Consider the following 17,631-nt stretch of genomic DNA (forward strand, 5'->3'; position numbering starts at 1 on the left):
AGCTTACATACGAATAACGACGCCGCCGACGAGGACGAGGACGCATTACACCCCCACCACCACGTACTACGAAATACTACGTTCTGTGATGCGGTGCAATTAAGCCAGCGCCCCACTCCCCTGTTCACCACCGGCGTCCCCGCGAACCCCTCTGAACCCCTTGCCGCACGGTCCGCTCTGGTCTCTACGCCATCCTTACCCTCACCGCCGAACCAGCAGACTTCGGATCCGCACGGGCGCAAGTCCGTCTCTTCTTTTAACCACCCCCTACCGCGGTCGTTTATCCATTCGTTCATTCATCAGAACACGCTTCTTTAACCGGCACTCTCGGCCGTTCGAACCGCGCCGCGTAACCCCGCCGGCGAGGAATGCGATTCTTTGGCCTTAATTTACCTGCGAGCCTTCAATCATTTTCAGCGACCCCGGCTACCGCGGAGTCCTTCGTCTTTCCATCATCCACCCCTTCGACGGCAAACCCGTCGAATCGGTTTTATTTATTAGCAATTTTCTATATTTTTCGTCGAATGTTCCGCTTTATCTCGACGAAATTACAAGTATTTTTGGCATATCATTCTAAGCTCTGATAGCTGACCAACCCAACGGATGAAATCGATGATTTATTTCTATGAAAATATCTCATTTGAAAACGGTGGGAACTGTCGAGTAGCGGCAAAGGATCGTTTGACACCATGGGAAACAACATATCCACGTGAGAAGTCGGACTAAATAGCGTAGAGATAAGGATGAACCTTATGGTACTTGAAGTTTGCAACCTAACCTAGAGCTTCCATATTTAAGTGCAACACAATATGGCCATTATGTATTTGGAAATTGTAGTACCTGTTTTACGAACAACATTGGGCACACTAATCGCACCGGTCACCAATTGCGTTTATTGTTGCAGCATCTGAAATGATCCACGTTTGAAATGTTAATGGGGGGAACAGCTACAACGTGGCTGAATGCGGTTCGAAGCAGTTGTTCCACCGCAGTACCTAGACATTGTGCCCTAGCTGAATCATTAATCTAATGATTCTTCGTCATTCTGTGAACTTAGTCAGACGTTACAAAAGAACGAACAATGCAATTTCTGAAACAGGGTTTGCAACATAAAAATTGTAAGGTGTTTCGATAATAGCCATTATGCACCATTGTTTCCCGTCAATGCAAATCTCGTGAGATCGATTAGGCGATGTGTGAAGATATTAAATATATTCGTTTGCAACGAAGACAAGTAATTTTTATTAGCGAAAATGGGAACCTCAAAATGTTCAAGTTTGGAAAGTTACGATTTTTATTGAATTTCATTGATATTCATTATGTTCCGTCTATTTATTCGGTCGAACTATTCTATCTATTTATTCGAACACAAACTATTCCATCTAATTTACTCTAAAATTGCGAAATTATTCGTTGCTTTCGAAAATCCTTCTCATACAGCAGAGCACTGATTGCTGCCCGTCACAGTTGACAAGTACTGGGATGGCAGTATTAACAAAATTCTGTAGATTCATAATCTAGAAAGTATTATTTAAAATGTAGCTTACGGGTTTCCGAAAAGTACAAGTCGAATGTCGCGCCACCGGTTTCAGTATGCGTCCGTGTGGACGCACACATAGAGCCCACTGGTTTCGTTCTGTCTCTCACGATCATCCCCCTTTCTCCTTCTAAAGCAACTGCGCGGGCCTGGATGCGCCTTAAAATGGTGGGGATAAAAATGCTTACAGCCATGGTGAAGCAGAATTGCTTACTATGCCGAGGCATGACTATATGTAGATAGAAAAGTACGTGGGATGATCAATCGCGAACGTAACGGCACGTTTGCAACGACTACATTTGTTCTCCACAAATGTCTATTGGACTTAAACAATAGAAATCATTCAAGAGACATCGTTGAAGTTCCTTGAAAATTCGGTATTATTCGAAAATATATGTATACGTTGTTCGACCACGATCATTTCCGACAGGACTTTAATTAAGTCCCATACAGTAATTCCGAAAATTTTCCACTGGTCCTGTGGTGACATCTATGAAACGTGCTGACAACCGTTGTCGTTTTGACGGCTTTGCCTTTATCCATACACGTGTGTTCGCGAGTTGCACGGACTGTTCGATTTTTGGCGCACAACTAGGTAATTTCTGAGGGTTACTTCGTGATTAGGCGAGACAGAGAAGAACAGGGACGCCCAGCGATACGTAGGTCGATCAATTTTCAAAGTGATTCGACGACAGAGTGAACACGAATTTTCTTTAGTACAAATTGAAGGTATTTCGTAAATTTTGCCTCTGCAATCATCTCTCTGTTAATTCCACGGCTGGTTTTGGTTCTTCGGGGTGGTGCAGTTTCAAATTCGTGTGCACTGCCGAATCAATTGATTTTTGAAGCTGGAGGAGAGCTATACAATCCGTTTGGCTTGTACCCTTCCTCTCTATCCTCTTGCCTTTCTGTCGCTCTACTTTGTGGTCCCCTCACTCTCTCTCTCTCTCTCTCTCTCTCTCTCTCTCTCTCTTTCTTTCTCTCTCTCTCTCTCTCTCTCTCACTCACTCTCTCACTCACTCTCTCTCTCTCCCTTTCTCTCTTTCTCTCTTATACACGTACACGCGTGTACACACTCCCCACGGTCAGCTCGTGTAACGAACCGTTTACGGTGATATAGAGTTTTCGAATTTTCAAATTCAACGTTGCAACCTCGCGGTCTGTCCTCTGCACGCACGTGCTATCTAGTTCCTAACCTGAAGCTTACGTAACGCGTATATCCTCCTGTGCAGCTTCTCGAGGTTCACAATGCCATCCGACGCGAAGAAGAAGCAACAGCAGAAAAAGAAGGAGGCTGCTAAGGCTAGGCAGACCAAAAAGAAGCCGTCACAGCCGAATCAAACAAAGGGCTCAGATGATGGCAAGGAAGGAAGTCCTGACTCTGTCATTGAGAATGGAACCAATGGGACCCCCATCAGTGTTGAAGGTAAGACGAGAATATATCCTGTTTTTGACAGAACAGTATAAATTTTTAATTGCATTTTACAGAGGCCCTGTGTCTCAAGCTGGAGGCAGATGCCAGACTCAATGCCGAGGCACGCTCGTGTACAGGATCACTGGCTTCACACCCACGTAGCCGTGATATAAAGATATCTAACTTTTCTATAACCTTTCATGGCTGTGAACTATTGCAAGACACTATGCTCGAATTAAACTGTGGCAGACGATACGGTTTGCTCGGTCTCAATGGATCTGGAAAATCCACTTTACTGGCTGTACTTGGAAACAGAGAAGTTCCTATTCCTGACCAGATCGATATCTTTCATCTGACTAGAGAAATGCCTGCAAGTAATAAAACTGCTTTAGAGTGTGTGATGGAAGTGGACGAGGAGCGTGTCCGGTTAGAGAAACTAGCTGAGGAGCTGATGCAGTGCGACGAGGAGGATGCTCAGGAACAGCTGATGGACGTCTACGAGAGATTAGAGGACATGGCTGCTGATACGGCAGAAGCACGCGCTGCACACATTCTACACGGTTTGGGTTTCACGGCGAAGATGCAGCGAACGCCGACCAAAGACTTCTCCGGTGGTTGGCGGATGAGAATCGCTCTCGCGAGAGCGCTGTACGTGAAGCCTCATTTATTGTTGCTCGATGAGCCTACAAATCACTTGGATCTCGACGCTTGTGTGTGGCTGGAGGAGGAGTTGAAAACGTACAAAAGAATTCTCGTGATCATCTCCCACTCGCAAGACTTCCTCAACGGCATTTGTACAAATATCATTCATGTGAACAAAAAGCAACTAAAGTATTACACAGGAAACTACGAAGCGTTCGTGAAGACGCGAATGGAGTTGTTAGAAAACCAAGCGAAACAGTACAACTGGGAGCAGGATCAAATCGCGCACATGAGGAACTACATTGCGCGATTCGGTCACGGCTCCGCCAAGTTGGCCAGGCAAGCTCAATCTAAAGAAAAGACTCTAGCGAAAATGGTAGCGCAAGGACTCACAGAGAAAGTGGTCAACGACAAAGTATTAAATTTCTACTTCCCCTCTTGCGGAACCATTCCGCCCCCAGTCATAATGGTACAGAACGTTAGTTTCCGTTATAACGAGGACTCGCCGTGGATCTACAAAAACCTGGAGTTTGGTATCGACCTGGACACCAGGATAGCGTTGGTCGGACCTAATGGTGCTGGCAAGAGTACTCTTTTAAAATTGTTGTATGGAGATGTAAGTATCCTAAGATCAGTTAGTAATTGAAATTCGGTCGGTCAATATCGAAATGTCGATGCAAAATTACAGTTGGTTCCAACCAGCGGCATGATCCGCAAGAACAGCCATCTTCGGATAGCCAGATATCATCAGCATCTGCATGAACTGTTGGATCTGGATATATCGCCTTTGGACTACATGATGAAGGCCTTCCCGGACGTTAAAGAGCGCGAGGAGATGAGAAAGATCATCGGTCGTTACGGGCTAACCGGTCGCCAACAGGTACGGTCTTGAAATACGATGGTAACAAAATGGTGAAAATATTGTTGAATGTTTTACTTTGGTATTCCAGGTGTGTCCTATACGACAGTTGTCTGATGGACAACGTTGTAGAGTCGTGTTTGCATGGTTGGCCTGGCAAGTACCTCATCTGCTTCTTCTGGACGAACCGACGAATCACTTGGACATGGAGACCATCGACGCATTGGCTGATGCAATTAACGATTTCGATGGCGGAATGGTGCTCGTGTCTCACGACTTCAGATTGATCAATCAGGTATATCTATCATGATATAGATGCTTCAAGGTCGTTCGAAGGACGAGACTGACGATTTATTTCGACTGTTAGGTGGCAGAGGAGATCTGGGTTTGCGAAAATGGCACGATCACAAAATGGAGCGGAAATATTTTGGACTACAAGGAGCATCTCAAATCTAAGGTTCTCAGTGATAACTCCAAAAGGCAGAAGGAGCTGCACAGAAGCAAATAATGTACACACGATGACCGAGTTCATTCTCCAGCATATTTTTCCTCTACTATAGGAACCTTCCCGTGACTCCTATATATTTTTGGACATTTCTTTGTGCCCGGTGCCGACACTGCGCTGCTGTGTAGCGTTTTACAGTGTGCCGTGGATTATTAGTTAATTTATTTAAATGATAAAGCGAATTACTCTGTGACAACCTGCAAGATTGATCCATGGTGCGTACGCCATGCAAATAATCTAGGGATCCGATATCAATAATGTATTGCGAGAAATATAAATTGGATATATATATATACATACATACATCTATATATATAATCTTTCTATATATATAGATTACTACAGAATATTACAAGAATAAAACACGTTTAAATATTATTGAAACACTACGAATGCTCCGCTCGTCTTTCTTTTCTATTTTTTTTCTGTCTTACGATTCAGCTTTATTATATAAAGTTCTACTCAACTATAAAAATTCATTTGATTCTCAATATAGCCGTACAAAATATACGTGTACAAACACTTATAAATACTTAATAGAATTGACGATGACACATGGTCCGCGAGATAGAATTTGTTTATCTCGGATATACATAAATACTCTGATACAGTGTCGCAAACAACTGGAAGACTAAAAATTCTCTCTGCGCATTAATATATCCATATCACAAGACATTACCTCTGGTGTTCTTTCGTCGTAAAAATGTTTAAAATATATATGTATATCTCACAATATTTTTTAATACATCGTGAAAGTAATGTATGCATTTTTATAATAACTATAAGTAGACGAAATGTAAAGCACTGAATATTGTCGGTAGAGTAACTCGAAACTTGCACCGCTAGGTTTTGAACCTTGACATAATAAAAGACAAGTATAGAAATGCAACTCTCTTTCTCTCTCTCTCTCTCTCTTTCTTTCTAGTAGTATGTACCTCGTACGTGTACTTATAAATCTCAGATCTTCGTGGAAAACGTAGTTATTTGGACCCAAAACCGCGTGAGATAGAAAAATATCGTTAAAAGTTAAAACTACTTAGACGGGAGTCGAGGCGGGCACGGAGCATGCCACCTCCTGCGCCAACGCGGCATTTCGTAAAATCGACAAATGGGAATCCATATCGCTCAAAGCTTGATCAATAAATGCTAATTTCCTAGCATGGCTTTTCGACACTCCGTGCTTGGTAACCAACGCTAAATGCGTGACAGCCAACACTAGTGCTGCTACCCTGGCTTCCAGGAGTCTAGCATCCAGTGGAGGGTACAAGCTTCTCACCACATCATCCACACGAGGAGGAATTCGTCTGGCAACCTGTTTACAGAAACTTTGTATCGTAGCCTAAGGCTAACAGCAACAAGAAATAGTCACTTACATCCACGATCTCAAGTGGAACCGTGTTACTGTTCACTGTCCCTGCAATGGCAGTGAGACTAGAAGCCAGTGCATGACATGATCGCAACACAGCAATGCACAAGGGAGCCAACCCAGTTGCATCGTCAACCCACCTGTAGAATCCACATGAATTTGAAAACAACAGCTGGTTTTCAATGATCTCAAAGTTTTATTTAAATATACTAAGTACCTCTCTGCACCAGCCAACCATTCCTCACTCTCCCACGCGTCCAAGCCTAAGCCAGAGAAGTTCTCCCCCTCTAACAAGTCAGAACTCAAGTCTGGAGAATCTTTCTGATTCTGAAATTATGATTCAGGAGTGTTGACACCATTTTGTATAGCAGTCACGGCGAAGATTATTGTTTAACTTACATAATAACATCGTTGTCTTTTGCAAAGGACAAGCAACACTAACAGTGCACCAAGAAAAACAGCAGCAAGTGCACCAAGGGCCACAGCCACCACTGTTTCCATACCAGAAGCACCTGCTATAGGCCCAGTGTTGCTTATGGATACAGGAGAACTCATCATTTAGATGAGTTTCGCGAATTGAAACGATTTTATTGCAGCGTATGTTTAAAAAGACCGTACAACTTTATAAAATTGTTCATGAATGTTGTTCGAAGTATGTCTCCACTGTCTAAAATGTCAACAACAGCATCGAGTTTCCCGGTGATGGTCGGTACCGTCGGTGGGAGGCGGAGACTGTCACGAATCTTAAGCTCCATTCATCAACGAGTAAATTTTCATTGCGTCTTCGCAACCACCGTCAAATTACGTAATTAACGTGCTGTAGCGTGTCTTCCGTCGTTCGTTGACTATAACTAACGCACGGACAGCCGAGAATTTCGCAAATTACGAGGGTAAAACCGTTGTTTAGGGCCAAAATCGGGAAGGCTAGAGTCGAAATCATGTAAATACTCTTTACCAGATGTGTGCACACGTATCTCGAGGATCTTATTTGTTATAAATATCATTGTCTAGGGACATCCAAGATATACTAGCTATCGGTACCGATGAAAAGTATGATTATTAACAAACACAGTTTTATTCGTACGGCTGTTTATTCGTGATTTCAACAAACAGTCATGCGTACTCGGATTCCATTAAATATTGACATTCTGTGACGGTATTTGTTCAGAAACCGATTGCAATATGCGGATTTTCTCGCCAGAATCACGATGGAGTGAAATGACAATGATATAATAAATCATTCATGCCGTTCTTCCGCGTTATTGTAACTTAATCGGTTCCCGTCAGACGAACTTGGTAACACTGAGATTCGCGACGTTTCAGTAGCATTTCATAGTCTTATGTTTTCCGTCGGGAGGATTCGCTGTCAAAATTAGTGTCATTTGCGATTATTCGGTAGGTGGGCTGACGAATGGCGGAATTGGTTTGTTTGTGAAATTCTTTGATTCCTGCGACGAATTCGACCTAAGCGATAACCTTCATCGGCGTGGTCTGCAAAGGGTGGCCCTACTATTTCCGCGTAACCGACCGTACAATTTTCTAACCTTGATCGTTTGTGAAGAAAACTCGAAGATACGAGTTTCCACGTGATAATCCTCAGCTGCGTGGACTAGCTATTAGACTGAAGGACCTTCGGACGGAGAACGTTGCCTTAAAAGTACCTTGATAGATATTTACAAGAATTCCTGAAGTCAATATGAACAGAAAAACAAACAGTGCAACAGCTATACTGAAACAGGATTATCTGCGTTTGAAAAAGGACCCTGTGCCCTATGTGCTAGCAGAACCTGTGCCCACAAATATACTAGAATGGTCCACGTCCAATATTGGAGTAACTAATTGTTTATAGTGGTGCAAAATGGTGTTGAACATGATGCAATGTTTTTGTAGGCATTATGTGGTGAAGGGTCCAGAGAAAACTCCATATGAAGGGGGATTTTATCATGGGAAGTTGATATTCCCTGTAGAATATCCGTTTCAACCACCCAGCATATACATGAATACTCCAAATGGCAGATTTAAGGTCAACAAGAAATTATGTCTATCCATATCTGACTTCCATCCTGACACCTGGAACCCTGCGTGGAATGTGTCTACTATCCTCATTGGATTGCTTAGTTTTATGGTATATAATCCATCATCCTTGAGTAAGATGTATAATTATAATTTAATGTTTAATAATGATCATCGTAATAACAGATCGAGCAAAGTCCAACTTGGGGTAGTATCATCACAACAGATCATGAGAAGAAACTACTGGCTGTACAAAGTTTGGAGTACAACCTGATGGACAAGATGTTCTGTGAACTCTTTCCAGACACTGTCGAGGTAATTGCCTAATGTAATTATTTATTTCTTCGTAGACTTGGTAATTGGAGATTCACGTGTTGTGTGTGTGTGTGTGCAGGTGATAAAAGCAGAACTGAAGCATAGGAAAGAATTGGAGAAGCAAGGGAGGCATCTGTCTATGACATCGGAAGTTTCATATTTAATACAGGACCAGTTGCAAAGAGAACAGAGCACCCTGCACAGAGTGCTCACCAATGTCTTCGTGATTGTAGGCTTTGTGGTGTTCGCTTTTGTAGTAAAATATGTACTAAGGGGCATCACCATGGAATAAGTTCGAAATGTACAGAAAACATTTGCTTGTTCTCTAAATTATCCGAGAACGAAGAAAGTTGTGATAACAATGCATGCAGATCTTGGGGAACTTTATGTTCTAAACTGGAGAGATGTAGGGTTCTAGAATCTGACAATGCCTGCTTATTTATATTTATCTACACAGTACCGTACAACCTCTCGGTTCCGTGTATATCAGCATGCTGTGGGTGTTTGATAGATATTTATATACGAAGGTTAACTGTAAAATACGAGTTGTACTATATTCGCAAATTTTAAACGTGATAACACACCGAGTCAAAAGATAACACGCCGAGTCAAGGTTTAAAAATTCATTACTGTTAAAGGCGTAGTGTCTTAAGTTCTGACGTATCCGTTGGGAATTTAACACTATCTAAAAGTTGAGAGACCATTTGACAGCGAGTCGAGTTCTGCCATGTAAACTTCCAAAGCTGTAGCTCTTTGCTAAAGAGTAATTAGCGGATACTTGGTAAATTATGTGCAACTGTGTAGCGAGAAAGCGAGAGAAAGAGTGAGAGTGAGAAAAGTGAATAGGAAGATCGTAGAGGCTTCCCATTTGATCGATCGATTTTCAATTCTGTTCATGTACTTATTACGGATCTTGTCACGAGACCGTATACCGTAACCTTAAACGCGAAAAGGTTCGCACAAAACCTATTGCCGTGCCAATGAAATTCAATCGAAGTTTTTCTTTTGCGTCAGAGAACAACACCGTTCTTGGGAATACATATGATAAGTTAGTGAAAAATGACAAACGCAAAACTTACCCCGAGTAGCCGCTAACCTTAGCAACCAATTTCGGATCCGGAACAGGATTCGGGACACTGTCACTTCGAAACTAATATCGGTTCTTCCACCATGCGATTCCATAAACAATTTGAACACAAATATCCTGATTTCAACTGGTCACTATTGTTAAGAACTGAAGTAGAATCTCTAAGCCGATGTACACCGTGCGTACGTTATACGAAACTGCCTCACGTTTATTTACGAATTAAACGATCGACAACTTCCGTACACAAAGAAAACTGTTTACTTCTCTTTTTTATAGTTAAATAGCTATTGTATAGTTCTTCTAGCTCTCTATACATTGTATATTTTCTACTAATCAATCTCTTTTTCCTTCGACTTTTGAACGATGCTCCGTTTACGTCGTTTGATTTCCCGCGCGCAAGCTTGCGCGCCATTTCCTCGGTTCTCCGTTCGAATTCGAACGGAGCATCATTTTTGTAAAACGATAACTACGCAGTTCGTTTCGGTGGATCGTAGTGGTTGTGCACGTCTAATCGTCTTCGTATTTTTTTTTATTGCCGCGTGTATAACGGTGAAATTCGTTTGTTTCACTGTGAGAATATGTAAATACGACGCGTACCGCGTAATGAACAGTGCGAGATACACAAACGCTGAGAACACTCGAATGCTTGTGTGGGCAATCTCGCGCGCGGCCGCGCGGGAATTTCAAACTGCGACCTTTCGTTCCGAAATTCTTTCTAATAGCGAAACGACAAAAGTCAATAGAAGAGAAGCGTAGCGTTCTTATGATAAATAAATCTGACGTTTCACGAGTTTTCTATCGAAATTATGTACTTCGCTTCCGAAAAACGTTGCTCGATCTTACATCGGCGAAAGCAACGGCACCGTGTGAACACGAGATACCAAATATTATTGTAAACGATATCTTTCGTTTTGTATATAGTATTTAACGATTGGTGAACCATGTATGTACCGTCAGTGATGGGTAAAAAAAACGGCGAGAGAGAGAGAGAGAGAGAGAGAGAGAGAGAGATATTTAAAATACTATTTGAGATAGTTGATTCTGTACAGTTTAGGCAGAATAGTATTTTAAGTAGCAGAGTTTCAACAAATAGAAAGTTTCAAGCATTTTTAACCCGTAGCTGACGTAATGATTTTCATAGAAACGACTGGTATTCTCTGGTCACGACAGACCCCGATAAAATCTCCATTGATATTTTATTCTTAGTTAGTGTACAAAACCGATCGTGACATGGAAAATTTACTAGAAAACGAGAGGCTGGGATTGCTCGTGACCCAGGTTTACCGGTTAGGGGTTGAATGAAAAATAAATGAAAGAATAAAATATTTTAGATCAAAATTGCTACGGACTTTTGGAAACAACGTTTTACCCATCGCTGCGTGCGACCGCTGCGAGCAGAGTTGTGCAGAATCACAATTAAATTACGAACTAAAATTAAATTACAGATTGTAATTACAAAGTAATGACGAACGTTAATTACGAATCGAATTAAGGTTACGAATGAAAAAAATAATAAATTAATAAGAGGAAATGTCGAGAAAGTGTTGTTGTTCGTTGAATTCGCGTAACAGATTTGGAACGGACTTTCCTGGCAACCTAATCGTCGAAATACGATATGTAATTCGATCGCGAAATTGAATGCAATGTAATCGAATTGGCGCAACTCTGCCGTTGGAGCACTGAGATCCATGCGACCTTGAGTGACCTCAAAGAACTCACCTTCGAATGCAACGTAAATTCGTGGCCGTTCCGATTGCGTTTCACGGCGACAGGGATCGAGGAACGATTCGCCGTTTATCGATCGGGAAAAAGAAGGGAAAAGGGAGCCGGCGGTTTACCGCAACGGTAAACAGTTAGAATTTCCTTTGAATGGCCCCTTGTCCGAGTGCGCTCGGGAGGAAGGACGCATCCTGTGGAGCCGCCTTTAGCTTTCTTACCGGTTCTCTGTTTACTTGTTCGTGGCACCGTGCTCGTCGCGATTGCCCCGATCTTTTTCTCCACTGAAACCGAACAAAGAGCATCTGTACCGCCGTTACCACACTTCCGAGCGATCCTCGTCGATTAATTTTCGTAATTCACGCTCCAGACAATTGTTGTCGCTGGCCGAGAATCGACGCGCAAATTCCCCGGGCGAAATTGACGGCCGCCCGAAAACGACCGAGATTCGTCACATGGAGTCACGGAGGCCTCGCGAGAGAGACTTAGGCGAACGCGCTGGTTACATTCTTCGCGAATCGAGCCTTCTTTGTACCCCTTTTTTTACCTACTTGCGTACACCACACCGGCGACAATTAGGTAACGGAATTTCACCGGCCGAGAAATTTCCGGCGAAAGGTGTCGACCGAAAAGAAAATAAAACCAATGAGAAAGCTTGCGCAGTTTTGACATTTAATCATCGGCATCCCGCCATCCACTCGACACCGCATCCGCTCGAATGGGATTTCGTGCCCCGAAAAAACCGAAACCCTCCGAGTTTCCTGCCTGGATCTGTGGCACCTTAATCTAGGAAAACACGCCGCAAAAGAAGCAAGCAGCAATTTATTCGGCGGTGGAACAACAAGGAAGCCATGCCCGCCGAGTTTTCTCGAACCCCTCGGTCGATATCTCGACCTCCGTTCTGGTCTTCTTCGGTCGGAGAACGCCCCCCCGATGAATAAATCATCGCAACACAGGCGCCAGGACACCCCGGTCGCGCACGAGATCCTGCGAAAATAAGATGCACATGTCCACGACACAGATTTATCGAATCGGCGGCTACGTTTTTCTTTGCCAGGTGCTCGCCTAATTAAGTACTCGAACGATCTAGAACTAATCGGAACGCTAAACCGCTCTGTAAACGAACAAAAGTGTACAGGGTGCACACAGATAATTCCGCCCCCCCCTCTCCCCCTATGTTCGTGTATTTATAATTAGCTGCTTTGGAAGCACGGATGCCGAAAACATCTAAAAATTTTCATAGAATTGCAGTATTTTAATCAGTTAAATGAAACTTGTAAAGCAAAATTATCTGACGTCGATTACTATTTCGATATACATACTTATCTCTCGCGAATCTTGATAAAATTAAGAAATTTCTATGGATTAGCATGGAAATGAAATTTCAAATAATTTGAAATTTTCGAAATCTTTTCGCGCGCGTACACTTTTGCTCCGATCTTCGACTTCCATTGTTCTCGAACAACTAAAACGCGGCTTGTACCCTGTACTTAATCGTCTTATTCTGTCGCGGTCATTTGCTAACCGGATGATTTATTTATCGCGCGGTAAATTGTGGTTAATTGTGTTTACTACACAGGTAGGTACGCCGGTATACATACATTATTTCTGGTCCCGCGCCGCGACGGCGTCCGCGCGGCGTCGCCGTCGGGCTGATTTAGGATGTCGTCAATCGGTTAGGAACAGCTTCGGGGAATCATTTTACGTTGCCGTTTCCTGTCGCGGGGCCGAGAGCTACGATCGCAGAGGACCGTTCATCCGCGTCGACGATACCCGAGAAAATAATTAACTCGTGGGGACGACCTCATTACGTCGCTTAATTAGCCGCCGCCGACGCCGACGCCGGTATCCGTGCCCCGGAGATCGGCTACCGAATTTCGTCGATGTCCCGCCCATGGAACGCGCCTTCCACTAACCTCTCTGCCCCTCTTCGGCTTCCAGTGGAGCGTATTTCCTGAAACACTAGCTCGTTAAACCCGAAAAAGGTCGCTACACTGATTCCATTAATGAAGCCTGTACCATCGTACCGCAAGACCGGCCATATCTTTTGCGAACTTCGATGAATTCTAATAAAACTAACGGTGATTGAAAGAGTATTTAATGCCCTTTCGAATGGCCTGTCTTACCCGTGGCCCCCTTTTTTAATTTCGAAGTTACGATGCAAAGAATATGGAACTTGGAATAATGCATAATTAGCGTAGTTACTTTATTACTTTACAAAATTGGTCATATCTTTTGCGAACATCGATGAATTCTAATAAAACTAACGGTGATTGAAAGTGCATTCGATGCCCTTTCGAATGGCCTATCTCACCCGTGGCCCCCTTTTTTAATTTCGAAGGTACGATGCAAAGAATATGGAACTTGGAGTAATGCATAACTAGCGTAGCTACTTTATTGCTCCACAAAACCGGTCATATCTTTTGCGAACATCGATGAATTCTAATAAAACTAACGGTGATTGAAAGTGCATTCGATGTCCTTTCAAATGGCCTGTCTCACCCGTGGCCCTCTTTTTTAATTTCGAAGTTACGATGCAAAGAATATGGAACTTGGAATAATGCATAATTAGCGTAGTTACTTTATTACTTTACAAAATTGGTCATATGTTCTGTGAACGTCATTCAATTTTAACGAAGTTAACGATGATTAAAAGTGCATTCGACGCCGATTCGAATGACCTATCTTATACATGGCGCCCACGTTGAATTTCAATCTTACGGTGCAAATAATAAAATAAAAACTTAGAGTAACTCGTGTCCATGTTACCGTAAAGTACTTAGAATACCGGATAGGTAAACCGTAACTATGTTATTATTCCCAGCTGTACGGGTCCACGAAAGTCAGTCGCGGGTAATTTTGTATTTTGCATATGTTGCATCTCGGGTTAAATGTAGCTTCCCCCCAGTTCAGCGGTCCAGCGCCGGAGCAGTTCAATCCGCTAATCACACCGCAACCGGCCGATCTTCGCCGGTTTCTATTTTGATCCGCGTCCATCGGCGTTCGAGCATCACCGGGCACGGTGGTTTTCCCGTGTATTTACCTACGTCCCGTTGGAGTGGCACACAGCACCGCGTCGCGGAACGGTTTACTGCCGGAGTAAATCGGTTCGCTCTCTCCCGGTCCCCGGGAATAAGTGCTGTGCCATTCGATTGCTCCTATGGCTGGCACATACACTGTGAGTGCACGCGAACCACGCAAACTCCTCCGTAAACACCGACGATGTTAAGGAACGCCGACAACATCGTATTGCACCGGGCTATTCAACGCAAAGATATGTATGCCGTTTCTAATTCTAAGATTTCATAAATGACTCGTTTCAACTTTGTCCGATATAAATTGTTGCAGCTTCCCGCGTGCTATGTCATCGAACAATTTTTTCGACGAAAATGAATTATACAGGGACAAAGTAGAGATTTCAGGCTTTAAAATGAGTTTAGTTTCGTTGTTGTACGATTTTTATTCACGAAGTTACAGTATTTCGAATATCGTCGATGTTTCGAAGGTTAAAAATTTCTTGTAAAATCTAGAACGAGGATTCCCATCGGTCATATCATCAATCAATTTTTTTTAAAGAAACTGATTAATGGCTTTTGAAAGTAGACACTTTGAGCTTTAAAATGAGCCAAGTTACATTGTTGGACAATTTTTTTTCACAAAGTTATAGCCGTTTGAATATCAGCAATTTTTACGAAAATTTAGAAGTCGACAATTTTTTAGCATGAACAACACTAGCAAAACTGTCACTTATCGTTTAGTATCGATAAAAAGCTGTTAAATATTTCTCAGTACAAGTAAACTCGATCATGTTTACGCATTTAAATTCTACTTTTACGTGCGAGAAAGACGGCCATCGAGCGTCCTCGATCGTCGCCTATCAGAAAAAAGATTGGAAACGGCCGGATCTGAAGGCTCTTACCGACGTTTACGGTAGCATCCAGTGGTCAGGATTTATGCGCCTCACCCTGTATGCAGTGTGTAGGAGGGGGTATCCGCGGAGGCCGTCGTTGGCACTAACGACGAACGATTCATCTTCCGAGGGAAAACGAAAGGAGTGACAGAAATTGCGGTGATTTAGTAGGAAAAGACAGGGAACAGATGTTATACGCCTTTCCGCTGCGTCCTCCGTGCCTTTATCTATCCCCGTTTCGCTCCGCCGTTATCCTAGCCTCCGTTTCCGAGCTTTGTTCTACGCCGCTTCGACGCGTAGATTCCGTTAATCGCCGGCGCGTTCGAACTCGACGACGATTGAGACGTGGATCGTGGCCGGTAATTGGCCGTGTCGCGGCGAGATTAAGCGAAATGGGCATCGAGGGATCTCGTGGATCCCCTCGAATCAGCGATCCCAATCCCGCGATCGATTTACTGGATTTTTCCACGATTTAGTGGACCTCGCGACGCGGGAGATGGGAGATTAAGGGACAACGTGGGATTAGAAGAAGACGAGATGCCACGTCGTGGGACGAACGATGGAAAAAACGGTGCACAGTCGCGCAGAGTGCCGCGCTGCCAGGATCCTCCATCGGATTCCCGCGTTCGTAAATAAACCGGTGAAGCGTGGTGGGTCGCTATGTTTAGTTTAGGTGGTTTCTCAGATTTCTGGGATCACCATGGGAGAATGCGACAGGTCTTCCAGCTACCGGTGGCCCGGTTTACGATCGCGGTTCCACTGTTAATCCACTGCGATCGCCAGCAGCCACCATCCGGTGGCCGTGGAGTGGGGGGGATGCTGCATTTTGTCACTTTCCTGTCGGTATAATTCTGGCGGCGATAAATCATCGATCATAATCTGTTCGGCTGCTTTATTTCATTTCGTTTATTTTACCGAAATTGTCGTTCGTGGAGCAATCTGGTTAATTGTCACCTGAGAATGGATTTTTAATAGAAATTTGAGACGTTATAAATCTTTAATGGATATTTAAATTTTAATAGATTTTTAACGCTGGAACTACCGTTCCAGTCAAAATGACTGGTTCCTGGTTTACTCATTTACGGCTACTAATATTGTCAAAATATTTCTAAGGGAAATTTTTAGGTACATTTGTTTATTGTATAAATGATGCGAGGTTGAAATAAATCCAGTTTTGGCATTGTTACGGAACACTATACATTAGCCTTGTTTAGGGCTCGGTTGTTTCAGCGTTAATGAATAGATTTTTAATAGAAATTCAAATTACAATGGACTTTTTAATACTGCGTTGATTATCAGCGACTTGTATAAACAAGATGAAAGTGACATTTCTATTTTTTTCTTCGATTGCTCGGATCCTGATAAGAAATTAAAAACTGAGAACCCCTGATCTAAAAGAGTGCGCGGCAAAATACTTGTCCGTCCCTCTAATTACTTTATTCCCCAAGTGCGTGTCCAAACAAGTGTTACGACCATCAATCACGATTAATTGAACCTTAAAACTTTATTTCCAGACGTACGGCGACCACCCCCACCCCTAAAGGAAACAGTAAATCAGACGCGGTCTCTCGATTTAGGCTGTACCTGTCCCGAGGAACACGTCCCCCTTCGTACTTCTTGCCGCACGTCAGTTTTTACCAGCACTTAATCGTCAATCGGTTATTAACATTGATACAATCCGAAAGAAACTAATTAAAAATCGATTGTTGAATTCCTAGAAACATTTTCTAGCCCGTTTCCGAACAATCAAATTTCCCGCTGCAGAAAGGACGCGTCGATTTGAAGTTTCAAACTTTCGAAAAAATTGTCGATATTCAAACAGCTATATCTTTGTGCAAAAAAATCATACGACGATGAAAGTTGGCTCATTTTAAAGCCCGAAGTGTCTACTTTCAAGTGACGTTGATCAGTTTCTTTTTAAAAATTTGATTGATGATATGACCGATGGGAATCCATGTTATAGATTTTGTACAAAATTTCGAATTTCCGAAAAATTGATGATATTCGAACAGCTGTAACCTTGTGAAAAAAAATAGTACAACGATGGAAGTTGGCTGATTTTAAAGCTCGAAGTATCTACTTTCAGAAGTTATTAACCAGTTTCTTTAAAAAAATTGATTGATGATATGACTGATGGGAATCCGCGTTCTAGATTTCATACAAAACTTCGAATTTCCGAAAAATTGAAGATATTCGAACAGATGTAACTTGGTGAAAAAAAATAGTACAGCAATGGAACTCGGCTCATTTTAAAGCTCGAAGTGTCT

At 42.8% G+C, this 17,631-nt stretch overlaps 3 protein-coding genes across 8 annotated transcripts; 2 read left to right on the forward strand and 1 right to left on the reverse strand.

Annotated features, from left to right (window-relative positions):
• The first annotated feature begins 1,984 nt into the window (after positions 1 to 1,984).
• Positions 1,985 to 5,846, forward strand: LOC117221082 (ATP-binding cassette sub-family F member 2). Of its 4 annotated transcripts, none has more exons than XM_033471731.2 (6): positions 1,985 to 2,132; positions 2,770 to 2,963; positions 3,026 to 4,209; positions 4,282 to 4,473; positions 4,544 to 4,747; positions 4,820 to 5,846. In XM_033471731.2, exons 2-6 carry the CDS (start codon positions 2,786 to 2,788, stop codon positions 4,958 to 4,960), a joined length of 1,899 nt encoding a protein of 632 aa, XP_033327622.1. In that variant the 5' UTR covers positions 1,985 to 2,132; positions 2,770 to 2,785; the 3' UTR covers positions 4,961 to 5,846. The 4 variants fall into 4 exon arrangements, with proteins under 4 accessions (XP_033327622.1, XP_033327625.1, XP_033327624.1 ...); XM_033471734.2 differs by having other exon boundaries at positions 2,055 to 2,196; XM_033471733.2 differs by having other exon boundaries at positions 2,126 to 2,266.
• Tmem98 (transmembrane protein 98) lies at positions 5,202 to 7,070 on the reverse strand. The gene is made up of 4 exons (XM_033471738.2): positions 6,723 to 7,070; positions 6,541 to 6,650; positions 6,331 to 6,463; positions 5,202 to 6,269 (listed from the first exon to the last, which is right to left on the reverse strand). The coding sequence occupies exons 1-4, from the start codon at positions 6,879 to 6,881 to the stop codon at positions 5,994 to 5,996; spliced, it is 678 nt and encodes a 225-aa protein (XP_033327629.1). The 5' UTR covers positions 6,882 to 7,070; the 3' UTR covers positions 5,202 to 5,993.
• A 29-nt stretch (positions 7,071 to 7,099) lies between these two features.
• On the forward strand, positions 7,100 to 12,112 carry LOC117221083 (ubiquitin-conjugating enzyme E2 J2). Of its 3 annotated transcripts, none has more exons than XM_033471736.2 (5): positions 7,100 to 7,213; positions 7,723 to 8,135; positions 8,214 to 8,448; positions 8,523 to 8,651; positions 8,731 to 12,112. In XM_033471736.2, the coding sequence occupies exons 2-5, from the start codon at positions 8,020 to 8,022 to the stop codon at positions 8,941 to 8,943; spliced, it is 693 nt and encodes a 230-aa protein (XP_033327627.1). In that variant the 5' UTR covers positions 7,100 to 7,213; positions 7,723 to 8,019; the 3' UTR covers positions 8,944 to 12,112. The 3 variants fall into 3 exon arrangements, with proteins under 3 accessions (XP_033327627.1, XP_033327626.1, XP_076377617.1); XM_033471735.2 differs by having other exon boundaries at positions 7,135 to 7,263; XM_076521502.1 differs by lacking the exon at positions 7,100 to 7,213 and adding an exon at positions 7,440 to 7,619.
• Positions 12,113 to 17,631: the final 5,519 nt, after the last annotated feature.

This window comes from Megalopta genalis, chromosome 5 (assembly GCF_051020955.1).
Source record: "Megalopta genalis isolate 19385.01 chromosome 5, iyMegGena1_principal, whole genome shotgun sequence".
Lineage (NCBI taxonomy): Eukaryota > Metazoa > Arthropoda > Insecta > Hymenoptera > Halictidae > Megalopta > Megalopta genalis.